This window comes from Zootermopsis nevadensis, unplaced genomic scaffold, assembly GCF_977971745.1.
Source record: "Zootermopsis nevadensis isolate Lab colony 2312 unplaced genomic scaffold, Znev_1.0 Znev_ptg000012l, whole genome shotgun sequence".
Taxonomy (NCBI): Eukaryota; Metazoa; Arthropoda; class Insecta; order Blattodea; family Termopsidae; genus Zootermopsis; species Zootermopsis nevadensis.
Window position 1 is genome coordinate 3,271,866 of NW_028259144.1, and position 26,047 is coordinate 3,297,912.

General features: G+C 41.0%; 2 protein-coding genes across 4 annotated transcripts in view; one reads left to right on the forward strand and one right to left on the reverse strand.

Annotated features, from left to right (window-relative positions):
- PDZ-GEF (PDZ domain-containing guanine nucleotide exchange factor) overlaps positions 1–26,047 on the forward strand; it is a 192,744-nt gene that overhangs the window by 21,531 nt on the left and 145,166 nt on the right. For 2 of the 3 annotated variants that reach the window (XM_022087213.2, XM_087347616.1), the window contains exons 2-4: positions 16,478–18,283; positions 22,024–22,151; positions 25,872–25,955. In XM_022087213.2, the coding sequence (XP_021942905.1) occupies positions 18,212–18,283; positions 22,024–22,151; positions 25,872–25,955 (284 nt within the window). In that variant the 5' untranslated portion in view covers positions 16,478–18,211. Of the gene's footprint in view, positions 1–7,647; positions 7,774–16,477; positions 18,284–22,023; positions 22,152–25,871; positions 25,956–26,047 lie in introns of those variants that run through there. The other variant, XM_022087214.2, reaches the window with a different exon arrangement.
- On the reverse strand, positions 6,946–8,705 carry LOC110841550 (glutamate receptor ionotropic, kainate glr-3). The gene has a single exon (XM_022087223.2). It carries the CDS (start codon positions 8,626–8,628, stop codon positions 7,510–7,512), a length of 1,119 nt encoding a protein of 372 aa, XP_021942915.2. The 5' UTR covers positions 8,629–8,705; the 3' UTR covers positions 6,946–7,509.

Here is a 26,047-nt window from a genome sequence, read left to right on the forward strand (position 1 = left end):
TAATGAATACTCCCAGGGGAAATTTTTCCTGCAGATAATATTGTGCATGTCTACTTGTAGTATTACTTGTCGCTTGCGGGCAGTAGCGGCGTAACTCCGTTTCGTTATTTATTCCACTGTTTGAACGTAATCGAAATTTTCCTCTTCCCTGGAAAGTTACGCTGCATGGAGTATAATTAACCTTACGAGAAGGGGTTTCCGTACGTAATCTTTCGCCTTAGTTTTAGTGGGTTACGAAGACAGAATGAGAGCGTGCTCACTGGACAGGTGGCTGAGTAAACCCAACAGCCAGTCTGGACTTGGCGAGGAAACGAAAGACCTTACACGATACCAGGATTCGAAACAGGGACTCTCGAGCTTTGGTGTCTGTGTTGCAATTTCTTCATTACAGCCCCTTCCGTCCTCGTCGTCTCGTTGGGTTTACTTGTTTTGTAGGTCGACTTTAATTGATGGGACAAAAGCGGAAACGCTAATTTGACAGTGGATCAGCTTCAGTGTCTTCATCGTCGGTCATTATCGGCATCAGTGCATGTCACGTAACCACATTTTATGCGACAGTTGAAAAATTAGTGTTATTTTCTTTATGCAGGTATAAGGAAAGGAGTCCAGGAATGATCAGATATGAGACGAGATGAGCTACTGCCACTGGTACAGGTTGTGTATTGCGGGTAAAATTCTGAGCGTATATGCACGGTTATCTCCAGTAACAGTTTGGAGGGGGGGGGGGGTACCATTTCTTTGTACCTGACGTAGATGGCTTGTGAAAGAAATATGAGGGCTATTGAGCGTTCCTCTAACCCCTAGTAGTCAGCAGCATTTGAGGTTTTCACGACTGTGAGTCCGAAAATGGCTGGCTGTCTTCTGTGTTGTAGCGCCGTGTAGTCTCGTAGAAGTTAGACTACACGGCCTACCAGCTGGTTCCACACTCCTCGTATGCATTTTGCATTCTCCTAGAGCTAATTAATCTCTTCCTTTTCTTTTCTTTTCTTTTCTTTTCTTTTGCCCTCCATTGATCAGGAACCAATCTGAGATTTGAGATTCTCACAGCTACGAGTATGAACTTCTCTGTCTTCTGAGACGTCGGTCAATATCTCCGAGACAGCACGTTGCTTCGACCGAAAAGACCGTCATCTTCAGAATCTTGTCTGTTCTATTGGCGGGGACTTTGAGGTTATCTTCGCAGAAGGAAGGGTAACCGTGTTGACTCGGCCACACGCTGTTATATGTTGTATAAATACAACACTTTGAGTCACAGGTGTTAGATTTACAGATTTACAGGTGTTTGACGACGGTACAGTGACTGACAGGGTACATTCAGTACGTTAATATTTATTATACGGTATATAGTTCGAGCTATGGACAGTATCGTTAAATAAACCATAAAGAAACGGAAAAAGTTAATATTTATGAACGTACTCAATAGGTTCGTGACGCGTAACGTTTCTGTCGTGTAAATGCAGTATGGACATTTGTACTTACCACATAACGTATGTCTCATTATGGAAGTACAACAGCATTAATATGGGGTTCATTATTCTTTTCGTATTTCAGACCAGAATAAACAGCTAAACAAGCAAATGCTTGATGCAAAATCTTTCATGATAATTACTCGGCTGGTCAACGAATTCATGTGTTTTACAGAACTAGACTGTCAATAGTCCTATTAACTGAAGCCCGTCATTAGCATATAGCCTGATCCTGTGTAATGAAGGCTGTTACATCGTGTTTTTAAAAAAATCGCTTTAATATCCTCGTGTCTAGGTCTGTCGAAATAATATTTAGTTTATTTTGATTGTATCTAATCTGAAACGTCTCTTAACAGCTCCTAAAACTTTTTAATATCTGTGCTTCAGTTTTGGCAACATTTGTTGTATTCGTGCTATTTTAAGTTTTAATTCCAAGTAACAACACTTTCTTCTGTCATCGCCTCTGCCTTTCCCCTGTCAAGGCGTTAACATCGAATATTCCCAATTTACGAAATAAGTGAAGTGTCACTAACGATCCCTGAGATTGGCTCAATTAATAATTACGTAAGGTCCAAGGAACGAGCGGGATAAACTTTGGAATACTTGCCTCAGGTTGATACTGATTTCATTGGCTCCAAGATGCTCGGCTACCCGGAAAGGTTATTATTGGTGTCTTGAGGCATGGAGTATTCGTTTGCCGAGGGGTGGTAGCTCGTAATTTGAATTCCGTGATCCCTCAGGGTGGAAGGTTGCAACTCGAGATTACCTTCCACCCTATCTTCATCGCCGAATATCAAGGCCAACGATCCGCCTTCCGCGTTTTTTTCGGGTGACTTATTTATGTACCTCAGAGTCGCAACAGTACGAAGGTATGAGCGTAGTTTTTTCGTTATGGAATTTCTACCCAGGTTCCTTGCTGTAAGTGAACATCATCGATCCAAGTTTTGTCCTGTTATAATCACTATTCTTAATTTACGCTTCTCACCAAGAGGATGAAGTTGGCGGTTTTTGGGCGTGATGATAAATTTTTACAAAATAGTAGTCGACGAACCTGAAAAGAAATCACTTAAGGGACATAGTTATAGTTGGGAATGTAATATTAAAATTTGTATTAAGAAAATAGATATTGAGGATGCAGATCAGATGTAAGGTAGGGGACAGCTGTACGCTCTTGTGAACACGGCAGTCAACCATCTGGCTACTTGAACTATTCGTCGTATATCGCAGATGCCCCTTTTAATGGCTTGTTTCCATGGAAATGTGTAATTTGCTTTGTTTAAAAATCGCAAATAATTAACATCTGTTCAGAGGTGGCACTTCTTTTACTGATCTCAGTACTAAATAAATCTAATCTATAAGGTACATAAATTACGAAAATAATTATTTAATTTCGTGGCAATTACGGTAAGCCTGAGCTATGTAATGTGTGGTATATGGGATGTTAGCAGAGGGGTTTCCCAGAGGGCTCAGACAACTTTGTATGCCTCAAAACCTTTATGATTTGGCCACGCAGTTAGCAAGACTGCGTATGCATCGAACCAACAACGCTAGCCGATGTAATCAGATTGTAGGTAATACAAGCAAAGGCCAAAATTTACAGCATCAAACTTTGAATTCGTTTTGAAATCTGGACTCCCCAAGCTACTTTCAACTGTTTAGTGGGCCATCTGTTTTTCTCTACAACAATATAAAGGCGTAAGAAGGTGTGGAGTTAACAAGATTAATACGATTAGTATGAGGTAGGCTATTTGTGACCTGTTCTTAGAGATTCTGGATATGCTACACTAGTACATACAGGGGGTTGTAGTTAAGCCCCTCTTGCATGTGAAGCAAGTGTCTGGACAGGTGACAGCGTCACTTCCGGAACCAATAAACATCCACTCACTGGATCCCTTAGGGGTGCAGAGGAACTTAAGAGTAGTGGTTACCATCAACACCATATTGTAGACAAACGGTAGGGGAAAATATGTGAATGACAACGTCAGCTTACGTTCGTAGGAACTAGCAGCAATATACAGAATTTAAAATATGTCAGACGTCAGGGAATACTCGTACGTAACTGTCATCACTACGATGTCACCTCGTTCATACAAGAATATTCGTCTTACAGTTTTCATGTTGTGTGTACATCAGCGGTATTCAACCTTTTTTGTTCGCGTACCCCCAGATATAATTTCTCTTCAACTTTGTACCCCCAAATGCGTATAATTCAAATTATACGTAGTATATAATCTACATCTAAAATAAATTACATTACTGATTATTCAGTGTTTATCATAATTTTTTTAATTTTTACGTACCCCCAGGGGTACGCGTACCCCAGGTTGAACACCACTGGTTTACATCATGTATATGAAGACGGGCGTCTTTTCATTCGACGCTATATAGTCTGAGCTTCTGGAAAAGCGTTGTTAAATAAACTATAAATAAATAATAAAAACTGAGTTGTAGCGCTGTGTAGTCTTGTAGACCCTGACTGGATTCAGAGGAGCTTACTGCCGCCGTCGTCAGGGTCACTCTTCTCATTCTCTCCCTGCCTCATCTCTTCTTACGTTACGACTTTACTCCCTTGTTCTTTATTCTCATTTTAATTCATCCATCCTCTTCTCGTTTTGTTCTCCTTTATCTCTCTTCCTTCAGTTCTCTGTCTTCATCTTCCCTCTTCTTCGTACGTCTGGCCTGTCGCCTACTGTCGGTGTTTCTCAACATTTCCACTTCTGTGTCTGTAATGACGTAGGAGAAGGAGTCTCAAGACCTTTCACTGATCAACAACAACAAACACTTTCTGGTTTACGATAATCTGTAGCCATCCAAGGTCATCCGTATGCGTAAAAAATTGAAAAGGTCAGCTAATAAAGAACTGTAATTTAGAAAGCGCAGAGGACAATGTATTGTTTATAATTTGTAAATATTGTACTCTTACGCCATGTAGGGGCTGTGCTGCCATGTAAGTTTAGTTAGTAATATTGTGACATGAAGTTGATTCTTAGTTTCTGTGACAGTGTAAATCAGAATTTGAAAGTTTTATTTTCGTATTTTCTTTCCACGTGTGTGTCCTTAAAACTCGTCGTATTTTACACACACGACCATTTCCTTTACGGTAGTAGAGAGCACCGAATTAAACCCACGGCTGGCCTTGCTTTACTGATGAACTGTTATGTTGTTCTGGTGATTAGCGGGCGCCTCAACTAGCTGGTGATCCTGTTTTCCTAACGTTGTTGTTTTTCTTGGGTTGTGATGCCATGTGGTCTTTGGCAACCGCAGTCTGGACCTCAAATCTTCCACCTGAGGATGGTTTCTGTTTTATCCTATTGTTTTCAACGGTCCTCATTCCTTGAAAGGCTCTGCTCTTTTAGACTTTGATGTATCTCCCACTTTTATGTGTTCGGTGATTCAGGTCTTAAGCCGTCGTCCTGAATCTCCTATATACCGGGTGTCCCAAAAAAGATGTATATAAAATGCTGACGTGTGTAATGGTTATGTGCATACATATTTATGGGACAACCTGTATTTTCTTGGCATAAACGGAGTTTTCTCTCAGCGATTTTCTTTGCAATCCTTTTCATTTTCTGTTGTACCGTCGGAAGGCATATAAATAAAAGACGAAAATATTTCTGCTTGTATGCAGGCTGTTATTTCATGTCTCAACGTTCTAGTGTTCGACTTTGGCCAGGCATCTCACCTATCATTTTCATCGTCCACTACATTAGGGGCGTGGTTTTGAGGGTTCAGACCCCCACTTCAGGAAACACTCCGCAGTGTACGGGAACATTTGATGACAACATTGATCGTCGCAGTTCATTTAAAATTCCTACATCTCAAACGGTAGTGCATCTATAAAATTTTAGCTCAATGGTTGGGTGATGGTTTTTCTCAGTTCGCCCAGACGAACATTCCTTTTCATAATTTACAACGTTCGGCGCTACATAACACAAGTACTTAAAAATCGGTGTCTAATACGCTAAGAGGCAATCGAAGATGACTGTTTTATCATTGCCCATCATTTTCGTTTTGATGACTGTTGTACGGTTTTTACGCCAGCTTCTTAGATTGTGTATTCGCGGACAGACACTTTCACTTCTGGTAGGCAGTTGACCTGTTTGTACACAGCCTTGTTATGTCACTGTGATCTCGTGAACCACCTGATGTTCCAGTAATGGCTGTTCGCTGTATAACACTCCTCTGGCTTTGTCCCGTTGTAAACGAAATCCTCTGAAGATTCCAAGTCAGGATGTGCATGCTGTCAGAACCTTCTTCACTGTCAATGTTCTCCCATATAATTTTAGTCTGAAAACCCGGAAGGGAAGAGACCGCTTACGAGAACTAGGCGAAGATAGAAGTATAATATTAAAATGTATCTTAAAGTAAGTAAGAGTGTTTGGACTAGATTCACCTGGCTCAAGGTAGAGACCAGTGGCGGACTTTTGTGAATGAGGAATGAACCTTTTGGTTCTAAAAACAGGTAATTTTTGACTGAATTAACTCTCAGGTTTTATTAGAGCATCCAGTTTCTTAAATAACGAAAAATGTATTAGTTTAACGATGCAAGAGGTCAAAGTAAAGTCACTCCGAACCCGTTTTCTCGTTAGACCAAGGTGTCAGATTTTATTGGGCCGTAAAGCGTCATTATTCTGGATGATAAATTGTAAAATGCAAAGAAGGAAATGAAGTAACAAAAGTCACGAAAAGTCTCAAAAGTGGTCGGTTTCGGCGCCAGAGATTCCAACCAAATACTCTGGGTTCGTTAGTGACTGTGATGATCTGTACATTCTTGTATCAGACGATATTATGAGAAAAAATAAGCATCTAATTGCACTGATAATTGTCATCCTGGCTTGCTACTAGCTGCGCCGGTGGACGGGACACGGGAGAGTCTGCCTTGTCTGGTTTTATTTACTAACACGGAGCTTTGTAAGATCTGAGGGCAGCCTGTTGGACAGTGAACCACTTAGGCTGTACCAACAGAGACTATTTGCTATTCGGGTGGTACACTGTTGAGGGTCTGACCACGTGTATACGGCCATTAACCATCTACATCCTAGTGGACACTATATATAGGTTCTTTATCGTGTTCATTCTGCCGAGGGAGGTACCTTGAGCTAAATTACCTAGGCTTATATGGTATAATAATATTGAAACGGAGCTCTAAACGTTACGCGTGAGGAGTATTCGATGGCTGGATGTGATTGTTAGGTGCAGAAACCATTACACTTAATTATATTTATTCGTTTGTTTCATAAGGAAAATATTACATGAAAAAAGTTTCTGTATTCTTTGAAGTTTTCCAAATTATGAAGTAATTATAAGTCCGTCGGACAAGGCAGATTTCGACTATACTGAGTATTATTATGGAGGTTTACACTTAAAGTTTGCTGGCATGTTTAATTTTTGTCAATTTCGGCCGAGTGTGACTTTTGCTTTCAGTGTAGATCTTCATTCTGTTAAACGACTTGTCGCATATAAGAAACACAACACGAACTATAATTCGGCGTAAAATCTACGCCTTGTATTTGAAACTCTTTTCTACACATTGTACATTGAACGAAAAACAAAGAAAATAATAGTAATCTGTGACTATGTACCTTGCCCAAAATATTGGTTTGGGCGTGGTGTCCAAGAAAAGACCACGGTTCCTGCTGGGAATCTACCCTCACTCGCCCAGTACTTAGCTATACCCCGTCTGACCAAAAATTGTCGATTTCGTGTGAGGTCGCTCGTGCATGTTTACATTGTACATTGGCTCTGGAGGGGAGCAGCGAAGGCAGGGGAGAGGCTGCATGTACAGTACTGTACAACTGTTTAGTTTACGTCACCAGTCAACAAGGCAGAGTTTCCGAAGTTCGCCATCGGCAGTCCTTGGTCAGACGGGACGTAGTCACTTTATTGACTGTACTTACCTTGATCTGCGAGTTCTTAAATACAACCAATTCGTACAGTTTAGTTTGCAGATGGCTTATGTGGGTCGGAAGACCATGCAAGAAATGCTCAGAACTGCTGTGCTGTTGTCCGTAAAACTTTGAACTGATAAAATAAAAAACAGTGCTTACGCGTTTTTTTTTAAGCCGTAGACACAGGCCAGTTCAACTACGAATACAACGAGACACAATCCGAGTCCTAGAAACAGGATAACAAACGCAGATTGTAGATGTGACAAAGTAAGTGTGGAGGATTCCTCTTGAATATCCATGGCACTGCTCAGTATCCAAGAAGTCTTCATCTCTCTCCACCATTGGTCCAGGAACCCGCCTTCGGCCGCGTGCCTGATGATGGTGTTGATCCTTTCCAGCAATGGACTTCTTTTAGTCAGGTAAAAAACGAAACTGTTTCTGAGGAACCCATCTTGGAAAGTGTAAAATAGAGATTTGCCTGGCTGTAGAACGTTGTCGCGAGAGATTTGGTATTCCATAAAATAGCTCGTCGCAAGCAGTGCGAAGTCTTTATTCTTGGTCATTCTTCGTAAACATTCGACTCCATAACCATCACAGTGTTTCCGATGACGCAGCATCTTTACCATTGTTGGATCAGTCAGATCGTTAAAATATTTGTCAAAGCCTTTATTGTAGCCGTACTCCATATCAGAATCTACCAGCTCTTCGACATTTTGAATTTGGTGTTCATAACCCGAATGAATCATGAAAGTTGTCAGGTATGAAAGATAGACGGTGTCCATATGAAGGCAATAGAACAGCCAAATCAGAAACAGCGATCTCAGCCTTGAAGTCCGGGGCATTTCTGACGCCGATACACCAAGCACCACCGCCCACACGTTAAGAAAACACTTGCAGAAGTTTGCATACGATGATGTATGTGATGAAACCGCGTTGTTATTGCGTGCTATTCGCCACAGTAGAAGAACAACTGCGAAACAGACCGCGCCAAAGGCTAACCAAGTAGTTGGTTTGAAGACCCGGAACACGCCTTTCCACTTCGCAACCTCTTCCGAACGTGGCAGGTTCCAGAATGAATAATTTTCAATGTAGCTGTTAGTGCATTCGAATACATTGCACAATTCTTCCTCCAAGAGCAAGGCTCCAAATGCGATATCAGATATATTCTTATACAAGTGACCTTTCATCCCTGACCACGAATTGTTTTCTAGCTTATCCCCCCACATTTCTTCACCTGGTGACTTCAGCTCAAAACTCATATTCAGCTTGTCCATTATGAATTGTAATAATCGACACTCTACCCCATCTTTGCATGCGACCTCAGAATTATCTGCCTTTGACAGGAAAGTGTATGGCTCTACTTGAAGTGCAGATATAGTAATATTACATCCTTTCAAATCGTAAGGAATCTTTAGAGGAAACAGAGTAGTGTTCGATACCAATTGACCGCCGTTCTCGAAAAGCCATGAATCCAGTGCGACCTCCTTCACATGGGTACAGACGTCACGTGACTGGTACGGGTACCAAGTATACAGAACCAGTGCTTGAGGAAGTTCTGGTACCACAACTACTGCATTAAGTACCTTGAAACTCCAAAGCAGTTCCAACACCTTTCGCACCAGCAGTCTGCCTGAGGAGTGCTTTTCAGTGGTCAGGACCAGGAACTGACCCCTCGGGTTCCACGATTTTCGTACCTTCAAAGCATTAAGCTGTTCCTCCAGGTTCCGAAGCACATCATTAAGCGTGACCTGAAAACACGTGATTAAGACGTAACTATGATCTTTGAGATGTGACGTTTCGTGTTTTATGGGTCCAGGTCTCGAGATTACAATTGGCCACCGTGTCTGAAGCTGCAGCCCCTTCACTATTTGATCATAAATCTTCGATTCCTCGTGAGTGTGGCCGATTGTACGATCATGTGTTGAGCTGGCACTGCAGTTTGGTACAGATATTAGTAACGTTCCGCCAGGAGAGAAGTGTCTTGTGCTTACAGTGACCGCACAGCGAACCAAGTGTAGCTGTAAGTTGTGATCTGTTTCGAAAATTGCCACATGAAAGATAAGCGAAATTACGAACAACAGAACTGGCCCTTTTGAGGAACAAGCCTCTGGTGTCCGCATCCTCGATACAAAGCTTGTACAAATGACGCGTTGGTCTTTAGGTGTCCAAGATCATAAAAAGAAAGAAACGAAACTACCGTCATTAGTACATCTAACTCCTCTGCTACTGAGTAAATAACGCCATCCACTTGCCGTCACGTAAAGTGTATATTATTTCCTCAACTCTGGGAAGGATTTTACTTTCTCAATTTGTTTTATGTTTCGTACATATATTTGATCATCTGCATTAAGAGTCCTAGAACAAATGTCCCTAGAAACTTCCGTTAATATTGATTGCAGTGGATAGTTTGGAGTATGGATAATGGTGACTGTTACCAAAACTTCGTTTGAGAGCCATTGCTTTATCGAGGTTTGTTTAGTCCACATAATGTGAGTTCCAGCAACTTCGTACCACGGTTTCAGTTTAACATGAGCAAGTCACCTCCTGAGTTACCACGCTCATAGACGAATGAATGGAGGTCGAACATTTCAATGTAGGGGGCAAGTATATGTACCACTTGCCTTGCCACAAAACAGTGTGTATTTTGCCCACGGAATATTTCTCTTGATTTTGTATGTTTCTCACTTTAAACAGCGAATATTTCCCTAAACAATATTGGCCAAGTGCTTTTTATAATGGGAACGAGTTGTGTTTTATTGCGTAGTTCTGTGAGTCAGAATAGAGACAGAATACTTTTCTATTTGTCATCTCGTCTAGAACTATTTTAGGCTCATCCGCGGCCACCATATGACATGTATGTGGCCTCAGGTTTTCCATTGCGCTCCATCATGTTACCGCTGTGCAAACCCGCTCAGTATGTTGTTTCAATTACCATAATACATTCCTTTCCTCTTTGGACGCTACTAACTTGTGTAACAAATAGTGGAACTGCAGGGAACAGAAAACACATTAACAACTTCGTCCTTAAAGACGTAATGACGTATTCACTGCCACAAAGCGAAATAACGTTGTGTGTTGGCTTTTGTGAATATTTGAAGATTACTTTCCAAGAGAGAATCAGCTACTTGGTAAGTGAAAGAAATGGAGGTGTCTCCCATATTACATTTCCAAAATGGTAAACGTCTCCAGAAATGAAGAGAACATAAGACAAAGACCTTCCAGAGAGAACAGTAAAGAGGAAACCGGAGAAATCGCTGTTCACAAGAACAGGAAAGGCCATCAGGCAACCGCCAAAGACTTTTGTGTTTTCTGTATGGCTACCTCTACTGTGAGAAAGGAAGTAACCTTTATAAAGTGATCTGTAGAGTGAGCGGTGTCTTCCAGAGGAGTGCAGCATTTTACCAAACACGTTCTTTGCTAATTTACATACGTTATTGACCTTTGTGATTAGTTATTATATGGTATATACAGGCCCAATGTTGCAAAGTTTATTTCACTACAGATGTGACACTGCATAAGAGTAAGAAATGGCGAATCTTCATACTTTTTTTAGTATTCGACACATTACTAAATTCATGGAGCAAAGTACTTGCTGAGAAAATAATAGTCGATCAGCTAGTGAAAAGTTCATTGCCGTGTTCACAAGAGCCCGCCATCGGAAAGCAGCATTTCGTAATCGAAGTCCACATATCGGAAGGTCATCACCCGATTGTCAGCCTTAATATAACAGAAATGGCCTCAACATGGCCAAGGTTCATTAGTGCTTTCTTGGAAATGCATGGTTCAGTGTTGATGTGGCATTTTGCGCGTTGCAAATCTCTTTGGTGATTGCTTACGTCATACCTGTAGCCATGTTGCTCATTCTGACTTAACAACTTTTGAGTATTTGTGCTTGTATAATGTGTTACTTTTGTGTGTTACAATACATTAGCCCTTGTGTGAGCAACAGTGTCTTATAGGAAAGGTACCTCACATTTCACTTTTCAGCTGCAATTGTTAATTTATTTTTCACTGAAAATTTTATCTCCTGTAGCCTGTGCTTGCGTTGAAAGACCTTAAAATTACCTCAACTTGACATGAGTATGGCACAAATATACCTACAGTTCGGCAGAAATAAGCGAGAGAAGAAATTAACTTGAAATGACCTTGAAAATTTGAAAGGCCTATATTCGGCAAACTATTAATGCGATATTGTCGTGACCTTGACATGACCTAGACCTAACCGTGACCTCAACTTGACATGAGTATGATGATTCTGATTGTTGATACACGTGAAGGCAGGAAAGTATTGTGTTCTGTTTCGCGTTGGAGACTTGGATCATTACAGAGGCGTTTCTTGTGGTTGAAATTTGGAGACGACTCTGGTAACGCCTTGGCCTATGCTTGTTTGGATAAGACGAACCGAGGTGTAAACTCGACTCGTTTTATTCCATCTGTAAATCATTTAAACAGAAACAAAGATGAGAAGAAGAATACATAACGGAAGAGTCTTGATTTTACGAGCTTGTAAATAAATAAAAGATGAAGTGGGTTTCCGATTTTAAAGTAGTGAGAAACAAAGAATTGTAGATAGAATGTCAATTTTTTCTATAGTTGCAATAATGAAGTGAGGCTGTCATCCTGTAACTCTTCTGCCAGAAAAACACGCGTTGTTGGGCATTCTTAGCTATAGAACTATTTATTATAGAATTTATTTAAACAAATATTTGACTGGCGTTTTCTGGTTTATGGTACCATGTTGTCTCGTATGTGATTACTATTGTTTCGGGGGGATTTTGACCCATTCTTCAGCGTGGAAGTTGAGCTGGAGGAGAGACGTACCTCGGAAACGTTGGTAATCACCTTCAGGTACACACAGCCTCATAACCAAGAGAATCGCAAAGTAAATTTTTACAGCACTGAAAACAAAATCTCACATCTGCGCCGACCTTTGTAGTTAAAGCAACGTCGATAAATAAATCACGAAGGCCATGTTGTCTTGTCTTTGTTAGTCTTCTAGGTTGTGACGTTGGATGGACTTGTAGTAGGTCATACCCAGAAGACCAATATCGTTGTCCGCTTTCTTAGAACTTAAAAATCTCATCTATTTGCCTAAAGAAAAACCACAGTTGACATGAATATTATTTCCTGACCCAAACAGCATCTTACCAACCCTTTCGTAAATGCTGCGTGCTGACACCTATAGCACAATTTTCTTTTAGATTCACAACTGTGAACCTATCCGATACTCTCATACGGCTGCACCCGTGAATGTAACGGGGAACGTACAGTTCCTCTCGACCGTCGGTCGCCTTCCTCTGTCTCGTAATGAGTTGCTTTTGTTGGGAAGAAAATGCGACCAGAATGCAGAGTGGAGCGTCTCCCAGCCAGGTGCCTGGGATACGATTTTGGACACTGGATGACCGTGAACCACAGAGGCGACCGACCCTCCAGGTCATGGCCCGCATATTGCATGTCCGCCAAAAAAAAAAAAAAAAAAAACAGGCCATGGAAACTTTGAAGATCACGAAGGCCAGTGTTACAAGAATGTAAGCCACAAGTTTCATCGTACGTGTTCCAGTTTCCATGTGTAGTCAATAAACTAAGGGCAATAGAGAAACTGACAGTCACTTAGCTAGCCAAAAAAATCCCCGCCTTTTTATAAAATCTTAAGATTCACCCTATTCTTATATCGTCATATCCTATTTAACATTCGTTTTAATATTATCTTTCGATCTCTGGCTAGGTATCCCACTCAACTGGTGTTTTGTACAGAAATTGTATATGCATTTCTCATAAATGTTTCTTATTATTTGTGTCATTATCATAACATTTGCCTGGAGCGACTGACGTAAACCATAAAACATTGAAGAGTCCTGGGCTGTGTTGGGGAAAATGCAGATTTTATTAATGTTAAAGCAGGTGGTACGTATAATGATTTAAAGGGTTATAAAACAGGGTTGTGAAAGCGAGTTTATAAGGTGTTGGAAAATAGACTGTCATGGACGATTTAAAGGTACTGACCCAGAATTTGCTTGGAGTAACTGAGTAAAAACAGAATAAAAGTAATGATAAACAGTAACAGAGTCGAGATTCGAAACGAATACTCTCCAGAGTGTTGCTGCTTACAGCTTGGTCGGTTTTGTAATACGCAGGCGATCAAATTACTACATTCGTTGTTGTTATAAGTGTTAAATTTGTCATGTACGTAACTGTACAGTCCACAATTTAATTACTGCAGATGTTATAGGCTGTTCCGGTCTGAACAGGTCAATGGCAGTACAAGGTCGTTGCATCACCTTTGTACTGCCGACTGCCATGCTCAAAATACAGGGTGTTACCGGAATGACGTACACAACTTGTGTATCTGATAAGAAACTGAATGTGGAATAAAAGATCTTGTGTAACATGGGCCGGGCGACGCTTCACAAGCGTTGCAGTCGATAATGGAGCGGATAACCATGATTGTATTGTGATGGCGCTTTTAGCAAGAAACGTATAGTCTAAAAGCTTGGGTGATATTAAACAAGGTGTTAGGACGTTATGTCGTGTCGTCTGCTAGATTTCTGTATAAATGCATCCAAGTGGGAGCTGTCTCTTTTAAGAACATATTTCAGTCACGGTGAAAATATCAAAGTGTCTCTGGTTACTGTGACAACTGTAATTAAAGGGCATAAAATCAGAACAAGAGCGGAATAAGTGTACAAATATTATTAAAACAATGATTTTTTTAGAGAGTATAATTTTCTGGTACTGTTTCCATGTGTGCCCCGCCCCTCCCAAATGCTCAAAACTTTTTAATCAATTGACACATTTCATGAGAGTTGGTATGTACGTCAGGCCACTGAAGGTAACGTCACTGTTGTCATTTTTAATTTCCAGTTATTATTAACGACGGAATGGACGGACGGTGTTAGATCCGCGACTCTAACTCTTCTGAAACATCGGTCGTTATTACCACAGTACATCGCAGATATTTGTTACAGAGTGGAAGGATAGTGGCGTTTCGGACGTGAGGCTTGCTAGTCGACTCTGGTTCATCGACGCCGTTCTGAATGACGGATGCCACACGTGCTGTCCTGTGCTGAGTAAAGACACTCACCTGTTTATCCCTTTCATGCACTGAAGACTTCTGAGAAAGAGAGAATCTTTCTAATTTTTTTCCTTTCTTTGTGTATTTATTTAATGTTCTCTTTCCCTTCTTCCTTCTCATCTGTTCATTTTAATTCCGATCTTTTCTCTTGTTTCTGTAACTTCATTCTCTTTTTTTGCGTTTTGTCCTTATTTTTTGTTTTCTCTCCATTTATTGACGTAAAATATTCCTTCGTTCCTTATTTTTATTTTTTTCGTCTCGCTCATCTCTTTCTTGTCTTTTTCTTTTGTTCTTTTCTACTTTATTTTATTCCTCTCTCAACTTCTTTTCTATCTTCCATATTGCTCACATTCTTTCCCTTATACGTATCAAGGCCTTCTTGTCTACTGTCTGCATCAATCATCATGTCCCATTATCCTTCCGTATTACGACGCAACATATCTGTCATAATGATCGGCTCTCAGACGATTCCATTTCACAGATATTTTGCACAAGAAGTTAGCGTGCTTCAGGAATGTACTGGAACCTGAAATACGCCTTATTCGTTGTTCAAGGCGACCGATAGCTTGTTCTGCTAGCACATTCGATTTCATGTATAATTAAATTGGGTCACAGTGGCCGCGCGGTCTGAGGCGTGGGTCTTGTGCCCCTTTGTCACTGGGACCGTGGGTTCGAATCCCACTCAAGCCATGAATGTTTGTCGGCGTTTTTCTGTGTCGTGCTGTCCTGTGTACAGATAGAGGCCTTGCGACGGGCCGATCCCTCGTCCAAGGAGTCCTACCAAAATGTCTATAGATCAAGCCAACGAAAAGTTGGTACCCGCAGTGCTCAGGCACTTGAAGAACGGGTCGTTCCCAGTATCCCCAGTATAATTAATAAAAAAGACATCTGTACGATGTGGTCAGTAAGGAGCATCGCCATGCGCGAATGGGGACTATAATCGACCTTCTCGCCCTGGTCGTTCTGGACTCGATTCCTGTCCGGGACACTTGCTGTCCCGGTCTGCACCTTGGAACGCTGGCCGTCACAGAAGCTGGGTTCCTCGACCCTCCGACGGTATCAGCTGAATGTAGTAAGCTGATTTTCTTCCGATCGTGAAAATGAACTAGGTCTAACCAAACACATGCCATCAGAGGCGATGATGAGTTTCTTGACTGTTTAAGTGACTGTTAGCTTCTCAAACAGAACTCCTCTTAATTAAATTACTTATTTGTAACCATTTTTAATTTCAAGTACTATACTTCAGTGCCTCAAATTTTCGATTAAACACCGGCCTGGGTTTGAATTTCGGCCAGTGAGTCAGTCTCAGTCTTCGGGCTTCTTTACCCCCGGCAAGAAGATTCCTGTGTCCCATTGTCACACGAAGCTTTTCCACTTCATGTTAGGCTTCCTGTAAAACTTCTCCGTTTTATAAACTCAATCAAATGTCTTCGCAGAGCAGCTGACAGCTTCTACGACCGTCTTTACCACTTTCGCAAAACGCTCGAAGGATCTATTGCAGTCATAACTTAAATATCCAGACGCTGCTTCATGAAAATATTCTGTGGATTGTGAGATGTTGAGTGGGCAGGTCGTAGCTGCCTGGTATCGCATCTGCCCACGGAAGCCCTCTGAACTTTGTCCTTTGACCTACGTCATAATACTAGGGCTGCAAGGTCACGAAACGGTGAGGGGGGCAGGCGGTCTGCCCGGTTTTGATAGCAGATGCAACCGGGTACATAATTAATTTCATTAGGCATTTAAACATTCCGGTTTCCCGTATTATTCTTAGTGTCCAGATCGCACCATAATTAGAAGTTCAATGAGTTGTGCCCATCACCAAATATTATAAGAGGTTGAGATGGGTGGATATTTGGTGAACGGAGTGGGGAGACAGCGTCTCTTTTTTAAAAGAATTAGAATGTGGACAGGTTTAAGAAAATGTAACAAACGTAAGGTCTCTGATTCTTTTCACTTTGTGATTTCTGTGTGTGATATATCCATGACATTTGACGGTTATATTTGATTCAAAAGAATTGTAATATATTCTTGTTCTCTTTTCCTGATTCCAGGTGCGAGGTATTGTTGAATGACAGCAGAATGTCGCCCTTCCATCTGCATTTAGAATCTGGAGCTACAAAACCTGGATCACGCGCCACGGGACTCCCAAGTGCTCTCCCTCAAGAAGAGAGGGGAAACGCAAACAGTTCCTCATGAAACAAAAGAAGTTCCCCTTCTTAGCGTAGCGCAGGAACAAACCGAGAGTTCAAAAAGTAGACCAGCCTGCTTGCTGTTGTAGAACTGACATTGGCTCCCCTGTCTACATGTTCTTGGAAATAAGGACCGACTGCGTTTTCGAAGACTGAAAAATCGCGGTATTCTTCAGGTGTTTTTTTTTATTTCGCTGTTATGTGAGTTTCAGAATACGGTGCTTTTGAGCCCTGAGGTAAACCTTTGAAGATCTGTGAAAGTTAATTGATTCGGTAAGGTTTTGTGATAATCGCTTTTGTTTCACGTGTGGGATTCTTGGTTTTGTATTAGCTGCACGTTCCAGTATGACTGTGATTTAATTTTGAAATTGAATTTTGACATTTCATCCCTCTGATACTTCAATCTCCTTCAATTTTGTAATGCGGCTTGCAGTATTTTGTTGTTTTTTTCTGCTTTTATTGTTGAAGGGAATAGCTTTCACTTCTGAATAATGAAAGGAGTACTTCTGATGAAGATAGCGTTTTTATGTCAGTGGTTAATGCTCTCTACTTTAACGTGTGTTCCAGTGTATTTGTAATCGGTCATATAGCTTAGTAGTTCACGGGAAAACCGCATTGAGAACGAAAGAAATGGAGCACAGAGAACTTTGCAAAAATATTAGATGATTGCTTAGTACTTAAAACTACATTTCCTATTGCACAAGATACAGCGTTTCAGAAAACGTCGGATGTAACATGCACAGTATATTGATAAATATCGGGAACTGATGTTTTTATACAAGGAATACTACCAGTATACCAGACTAGACCATATACCATAGTCATGGCATTAGCTAAAGTTAAAGTGAAAAGGTGAAAGGTTACAGTGGACATTTGAAAGTGACCTTGTAAGCACATTATTCATCTTGAGCTACCTCGTTGATTGTGTAGCCTAGTGATGACCGTGTAATGTTAAGCTGTATCTTTGAATGCGAGTGTAATACCTATTCTTTGTTCATATTCTAGCATAAATCAATGCGATTATTAGCAAGGGCAATACGTTTTAGACCTCTTTTCGTGACGAATAAGCAGATTTTAAAAATTGTTCATGCGCACGAGAACATTGCTTTGGTTGCAGTAAGGTGAAGGCCATTCAAATCAGTGTTTATAGTGCAAAGGGCAAGGAGTCTGATTTTCTTAATGTAACTGCCGGGAGTGTTTTTCGAGTTAGGACCGTTTTATATATTTTTAGTAGCGTTTACGTGTTTGGTGGATTTTATCTCAGGGATGTGGAAAGATTTTATAAAATTACCGGTGAAATTATTCGTCGTATGTATGTGTTATAAGACTGTAAAATAAGGTGATATCTGCGAGCAGATGTGAATAACTGTAAAATTAGCAGGCGAGATATGAAGATCATTACAATATTACGAGAGTAAGAAAATCTTTGTGAAGTTGGGTGCAAAGTAAAATGAGATCGTGAAGTGGATGGAGGAAATCAAAATGTGTAATTTCGGGGTTCAAGAAATTCGTGTGTTCAGTGTGTAAGTGTTAAGTGATCGGCTGACGTGTTGCGCGAGACAATACAGTGATCTGGAGAAACAGTTACCTGGAACCATGATGACCGGATACAGCTATCCGCACTTCATCCGCGCCCTGTGGACAGAGCAAGATAAACGGACCCTCCAGGTTAGTACCTTCATAACGATTCTATCCACCACGAAACATTTAAGATATTGCATATGTCTTACCGGGTCGCTGGGACCGTGGGTTCGAATCCCACTCAAAGCATGGATGTTTGTCCGCGTTCTTCTGTGTTGTGCTGTCCTGTGTACAGGTAGAGACCTTGCGACGGGCCGATCCCTCATCCAAGGAGTCCTACCAAAATGTCTGTAGATCAAGCCACTTGGAGAACGGGTCGTTCCCAGTATCCGAGTACGAGTACGTATATGGCTTACGAGGTGAATAAAGGCGTAGATGGGATGATAATATTAAAGTCGGTCTTAAAGAAATAGGGTTTGGAGGTAAGAACACGATTTGTCTTTTTCATGATAAGGACCAGTGGAAGGCTCTGTTGAACACGATAATGGACATTCGTGTTCCATAGATGAACTGAGCGATTGCTAGATTCAGAAATCGACTCTGCTCTGCGAAGTTTATTGGACATTGTGTAAATTCCTTAGGCACAGAAAGTATACAATTTTTGCTACGTTTCGTTTTCAGATATAAATTCGCTGTTTTTTAAGTGATCTGTTGGACCTGTAGCTTAAAATTAAGTTTTTGTAAACGTATTTTCAAATCGAGTTAATATGCTACCTTTTATTATTCTTACATCCAGTACGTGTTTCTTAACGTTGTGTTCAGGACGAGAATACAAATGCCACCATTGGTGATCTACTTCGGTACTTTACAAGACTTAACGACTTGGTGGAACAGAACCGGATGATCCGATTCCTGTGTGAATTTTCTATTTTTATTCTAATTACCAGAATAAGGTCGTTATTTTTCTGGTAACTTGAAATCGATGTCTGGGATGTATCTCTCTCACAAAGCTACGCAGTATACAATATTTGCGTTGCCACTTAGTACAGAAGCTACGTTTAAAATATTTCGAATTCCCAGTTTGCTGTTGATAGATTACCACACCAAATTTACAAAATATTCAATTTAAGAATCTTATAATAAATTTTCATTACATTGGAGAAGGAATGCTGTGTTTTGACACAACAGTTAACAGAACACTTAGTACGGCTAGCTGCTTGCTTTGAGGTCGATACTTTATATCGATCAGAAGGGTGGTGAATGCATCGCGTGCAGTAGGGTCCGCAGGGGCATCTCCTTCCCTCGACATGCGTATCATTTCTTGTTCTTGACGTCCCCCCATTCACAACAACCCTAAGGCGCGCGGCTGTTTCCAGCTGCTCGTCCTCGGGGGGGGGGGGGGGGGGGGAACTTACCCTCTTTGTATGAAGGGACGTCCCGCACCCCGTCTCGGCGAGATCGACTGGACCTGTAATGGTGGATATTGTTTTCTTCTGGATTTGATGTCGACAGGAATTTATTTCCGTGTCATATACGTGTTTCTCAAGTCAGTGATATCAATTTCTGGCAGGCGTTTCAGTGAAGATTTTATTTAAAAATCGAATTAATCGTCCTCAAACTTGATTTCATGGTGTACAACTGACCACCAGCCACTTCCCCGGTGGGTTAAGACGCGAAATTTTATTTCTGGTCGCGTATACTTCAGCGCGGTGCATGCATGTGACGATCCGACACTGGATTGCATCCATGTTGCAACCAGACGAGCTCCTTTGCAAAGATGAACTGATATTTACTTTGTATTTCTGTTGCAAGTACTCGAATTTTGGAGATCCTAATGGCATAGTTGATGCCGCTGCTTAATTAAACTTTTCGCCGTTCAGAAGGATGTGCAATCGTAATCTCGGCAAGGGATGGCGGCCCGGCCGCTTTACCTCGTAAAAAATAATTGGATGCCCATTGGATAGGAGTCTGGATGGGTCTCACCTCCTGTCTGGATAATCCGACGAAAAGAAAACTGCCTTTCCGGGAATCAAACCCCGGTAATCAAGCCCATAGACCAGTCACTAGCTGAACTACCCAGACTCCCGTTCTGGTTTATGGCAATAAGAAATTGTTGAAGAGCTGAATGAACATTGACTGCCGACGGAAGCCACGTGATAGGCTACACGTTTCATACCGACGTCAGAGAAGTTGCTACGGTCGATTTGATTGGACTAGAATGGCGAAGACTACCTGCAACCACGCGACATGTCAGAGTAATAGAATCCTGTTAACGGGGAGAAGCCCACCGACTGTCCCTAGTGGCACTTCGTGATCAGGTTACGAGATGTGTGAAAACGAGGTAGGAGAAAACTTCTTGTTTGCTTGTGTGAGGGAAGAAAAATACAGAAAGTTTTCAGCTGCCTCTGAACTTGGAAGCGCTTATCAACTCGTTTTGAGGAAAAAGACATTCTTGAGGGAAATAGAGTATTTTATGGCAATATAGTAAAGTGACTTGGGTTCAGTTCCCAGTAGAGACAACGATTATTCTCCGGGCATCACATCCAGACCGACTCCAGATCCAATAAGGCTTTGTCCCTGGGGAAAATCGGCTAAAGTGTGAAGGTGACAACCTTTTCCATCTAGTTTCGAGATCTCGAATCCACGGAACTTCTTTTCTTTTCCCCCCTTTCTCTAAAAAGATACTTTTATTCTAGATTTTATGATTAATCATTTAAAGTCCGAAAGTGACCTAAATAATATTTAAAAATTCAACTCCGTACCGCAAAGGAAACATTCGTCATTACAAACATCATCTGGTCAATGCTGGACAAAGAAGTAATTGCTCTTTGCACTGAGAATCATACGGAACCCATAATAAATACACTCTATGGTAAAACAGCAGAATTATTGAACATAAAGGAAGGTGTTACATTTAGTTACCTCTGTGCTTTGAAGAATTAGTGTACGCATAAAACACTAATAAACTATATTTAAAGCGCTATTGTCTTGTCTGTAGATTTATTGTTGGGCGTAATCTGTTGTTCCACTGTCACAGTTTCATGATTCTTCATGAAGATGGTTTTTAATAGAATTATTAGATCGATAAACGATAACTCAATTTCACTCCAGCATCACTACGTGTATGGTTAACGTATTAATATCGGAGTAATTTTGTTAAGGTGTAATCTCGGCTGCTTTAATACCAAAGCGGTTCATTCATGTTAGAAGAATGTTAATGTTGGTACAACCCTGCTCAAGAAGATTGGTGAAACTGCCTGTATTCTATTCTGTAGCCTCCGCAGACAATTTCTGTGAATATAACTTCAGAGCTACAGTTCGAATCGACTAGCCACTGAGTAGAAAATAAAAATTGTTGTATTAACGTGTGGTTTTGTATGGATATTGGTTTGTCACGTTATGGGGTATTAGGGTACTTTGAGAACGGGATCCTATCTAGAATATTTGAATCTAAGAGGGACGAAATACAAGAGGCTGAAGGAAATTGCGTAAAGAGAAGCTCGTTAGTTTATACTCTTAATCTGAGATTAGGACGATCGTATAAAGAAGGATTAGATGGATGGATGCATACACAATTTCAGTTACACGGTTACCATGGACGCTTCGCCCCTGAGTACAGATTATGAAGCTCCTCATTATGCAGTTTTATTCAGCCTCCTGTCACTTCATCCATTTTAGGTCCAAATATTTTCTTATGAATTTTGTTCTCAATCACCGAAAGTGAAACCAAGTGACGTATCCATGTAAAACAAGACGTCGTTCTATCGTTTAGCATTTTTGAAACTTTAAAGAGACTGGAATGTAATGTTGTTATGTAAATTAAGATCCTTCTCGCTTATCTGCAATGCGAAACTGTCTGAAGAGCAGAGCTGTGTTGCTTGTTGCAGGATCTGCAGGTGATCTACTATGGCCTGCAGGGGATGGAGGCGCTGTCCCCGTACAGGGACTCTGTCCTCAGGTCCGTCGCCAAGACTGCCCGATATGAGCGCCACGAGGCCAACGATGTGCTGTACTAGTGAGTACCAGGATTTGCTCTACTCTGATAAGCAACCCGAAAACTTCTGCTTACAAAACTTTGTTCATTAGTTTCACAAACTGAGATTTCAGGTTATGAAGATGGCTGTCTTCTGGGGTGTTGCTCCGTGTACTCGGGTCGAATTTTACAGACGTTTCTCGCCCTCATGATGGCGGAAGCTAATGCCCGGGGTTCGATTCCCAGCAGGGTAAATATATGTTGTTTGGTTTTGTCACCGCGTCATGTGTTGGCCACTGAGCGATACTGATGACTTGTCTCCGTCCCATCTCCAATTTTTTACCCCACACGACGTAGACGCCTTTTGGGTGGCCAGAACATGCCTTGGAACGGTAACATTAATTTGCAAGCGAAAATGCTGACCTTTTATTGTATAGTCATGAATGTGCTAGGTTATCACGTGTATGTGTTAATGGGTTCTCGTTAAAAGTGGTGGTGAGTTAATTGTTCCATATGTCGGTGTACCACTTGTGATTCCTTGTGGACGGAGGAAAATGTTAAAATGAATCTTAATATCGTATGTAGTGTAATATTGTTATCTGGTTAAGGATTGGTTTATATGGTTGACATTTTCGAGGAAAACTTTTTAATGAAAAGCGGGATTTTGACTAAAATTTTTAAAAAGTAACGGTACGCCTAATTTTAGTCTCCAAACTTGCAAGGAAGAGACCACTTTAGATACCTATGTGTAAATGGAAACCTCATGGTAATAATCCTTCGGGTTGCATAATGAGGCAGGGGGACCATGCCATTGTCGGCCTCGGAGTTAAGACGTCATTGGAAAAAAAAGAGTTCATTCTATGGATCCCTAGCCGTCACATACCAACTACAAAATATAGTTGACATTCCTCACGCTAGAGTGCGGGCATTGCTGTTCTATTCGCCATCTGGTGGAGAAAGATTCAACTAATATTTAAATGTGCGCATCAGCGACATATGTAGACGTCTGAGAAAATGCATGGTGCTGCAGTCTGTTGGCCACATGTAGTATTATACAAGGAATGCGAGAGGTCAACAAGGTGAACGTACCACCTGTTTCAGTGGTCACATCCCGTCATGAGCATTATTTGGTTCTCAGCAAGAGACCAAAAGGTTGTTCCGAATGGCGTGCATTGTTTGTAATTTTATTCAGTGTTTCTTTGAGGTGTGAATTTAATTGTTTAATGTCATGGATATGAGTTTTATATGCAAAGGGCTGAGACAGTCGTTTGTGTTCACAGATTGTATGTGTCTGTAAATTGTCACATTACCCAGATTTGATAATCTCGAATGTTATGAAACTTTGCCTCTGTAGTTTCAGGAAACACTTTCGCTCCTGAAATGTACACTTCCGTGTTCACCATAGCCAAAATTCTGTACATAATCCTCACCTTCCCTATGCATGCTACATGCTTCCCCAATTTCATCTCAATTCGTTCTAAACCCAGTTTTCCACAGTCTCCTGTCACTTCATCCCACTTTCGCCCAAATGTTTTCCTTTTCTCAAACACCGTCAATCGGTGTTTCTCCGCAAAAATGAGTAACCAAGTTTTGCACCGTCCATGTTGGCCTCGGTTTAGCACCACGTGGTCTTGTAGGTGGATACCAGCATTTCGGAGTAAGATATCATCTCCATATTCAGCTCTCCCATGGTTTGTTTATTTCGGTCTTTATGTTCGTAACACACGGACAGACATGAGTCTGTGTTCCTGAATTACTATAGAGCCCGAAGATGGCTCACTGCGTTGCCGTGTAGTCTGGTAGAAGTTTATTAAAGTTTCGGACACCCTCGATGCTTCCATCTTCGTACTCACCGCCGTGAGAACCTAGAATCCTCCTTACTACACAGTTGCATATTATTTTAAATTTGCTCCAGCATTAGCTTATATCTGACACAATTTTACCTGTAAAACTTACATTTTCCAGCGCGGCTTTTAAGTCAATAGCAATTTTACATGAAGAGACACGCGAGATAAGAATTATAATTTTTTTTAGGAGTAAAGAAAATAAATGAGCTTTAGCAACAAACAAATAATTCCACGAGCCTGGTTAGACGTGGTCGGATGTGGCTCGTGGACCGCCAGTTGTACCAAGCTGGTATAGGTTTTGCATTGAGTCAACTAGCTCGTGATCATTAGCGTAGATCGTAGTTTTATCGGCTGTGACTGGTACGGGCAGAGAGACGCAACATGACACAAATTACGTCAAAAGAGCGGTGTTACATCTGTGGATGGGCGGAAACATGAAACTTCAAATGACCGCGTTCTCCTTGGGATTGTGAACTGTTCTGAACTTATTTCAGTGCAGGACGCGTGTAGCTAATGTAATGCCGAAATTTGTTTTGTGATTTGTTGGATCATATGTAACTTAAAGCAAGAAGTTCTGTGAAGAATTTGTGTCCCATGAAGTATCAAACGTAAATTGCTCCCAGTTGTTACGAGTATTTTTAAAAGCGAAATTTTGTAAAATGTGTTTCTGTTTCTCACAAGCGCAGTGTTTTTTGTTCTCGAACTATCGATAAATGACAAAAAAAAAATTATGAATCAATTTTATTGCCTGAAACGAAACATGTATTAAACAGAAACGTTTTATGTTATTATAAATGCTATAAAAATACAAAAGAAAAAATTTACAGACTTATTTCCTGTAAGAAATAATGTGATCATATTCTATTCTTTTGTCATCTTCATCTGACTGGGCGACGTCACATCTTTTGTGTGTTAGTTCGCACGTTTTCGATTCTGATTAGAAGATTTCGGATATCGATTTTGAGTTCGGATGACGAACCTGACAGAATGTAATGCGTCTCATTATAAAAGTTTGTGCGAGCGAAACTCCGCAATGCAGATCTTCGTAGAGCGAGGGCTGACTGTATAGGTTTCTGCTCATCCAGCTCATTGTCCAAGTTTTGTATCTTTCCATTTCGTTTCCCGTGGTGCGATGCACACGACTCCCTGGGATGTCCCCAGGTCTTCTGAATAGAGCTTACGGTAGTGTCATTGTTCGGCCTCCTACTTCTCCGCATTTGTTAACCAATTGACCCCTATTGACACGGCACTTAATAACATCGTGGGCTACTCAACTGCTGTTATGTTATATGTGTGTCAAGAGTACTAGCAAATAATGTTTAATTCTAGAGTTAGGAATAAAATTTATACTAGACAGAAATCCACAGAATATTTCAACTGTAATGTTACGAATCATTCCGATACATAAAAAGTATGGTTCATAGAAGAGAACTGTGCAATGATTTGGAATAGATAGTTTCCGAATGCCTTAAGGCTTGTGGATCGCAGGTCACATTCTATTTCCCCAGTCTTTCCGTTATGGTATTACAGTTGATTTCATACGTAACAAATACAAATAACTATAAATTTAGGAATATAAGTTGGTGACGACGCACTGTCAAGTTTTACATAGACGTTCTCCGTCATTAAAATTAAAAATGTGAATATTGAAAACTATTAAGTATAATGGATTCTTAAGGGGTGAATCATACAATCTGGACGTTATAAAACACACAACGTTTCGAGAGCTGGATCCATCCTTCGCTTCACTGGACCAGCGGTTGGGATTAGCTCATTCTAACGGACCCCCTTAATTACACCTGGAGACGAGTGGGTGGTAAGCCGGATGGAATGGCGGGTGGTGGGTAGTTACTTAGTCTGATACTTAAATTCTTTGTTTGTTAGTTTTGTTACTAACCCCACGCTGTGTTTGCAGCACTGGTGAACTGTCCACCTGCTGGTACATCCTGCTTTCCGGATCAGTGTTCATTGACGGCTCAATGTTCCTGCCCAGATCAAGGTAAGAGTGGCTCAAGTCTTATAAAATATTGTGTAACAATATTGGCAGAGTGCATCAGTATCAGGCCAACTTCTTGTGCATGTACTGATGAA

Coding starts and splice junctions, on each gene's coding strand:
- LOC110841550 (XM_022087223.2), bottom strand. CDS start 8,628: ATGGACAAGCTGAATATGAGTTTTGAGCTGAAGTCACCAGGTGAAGAA.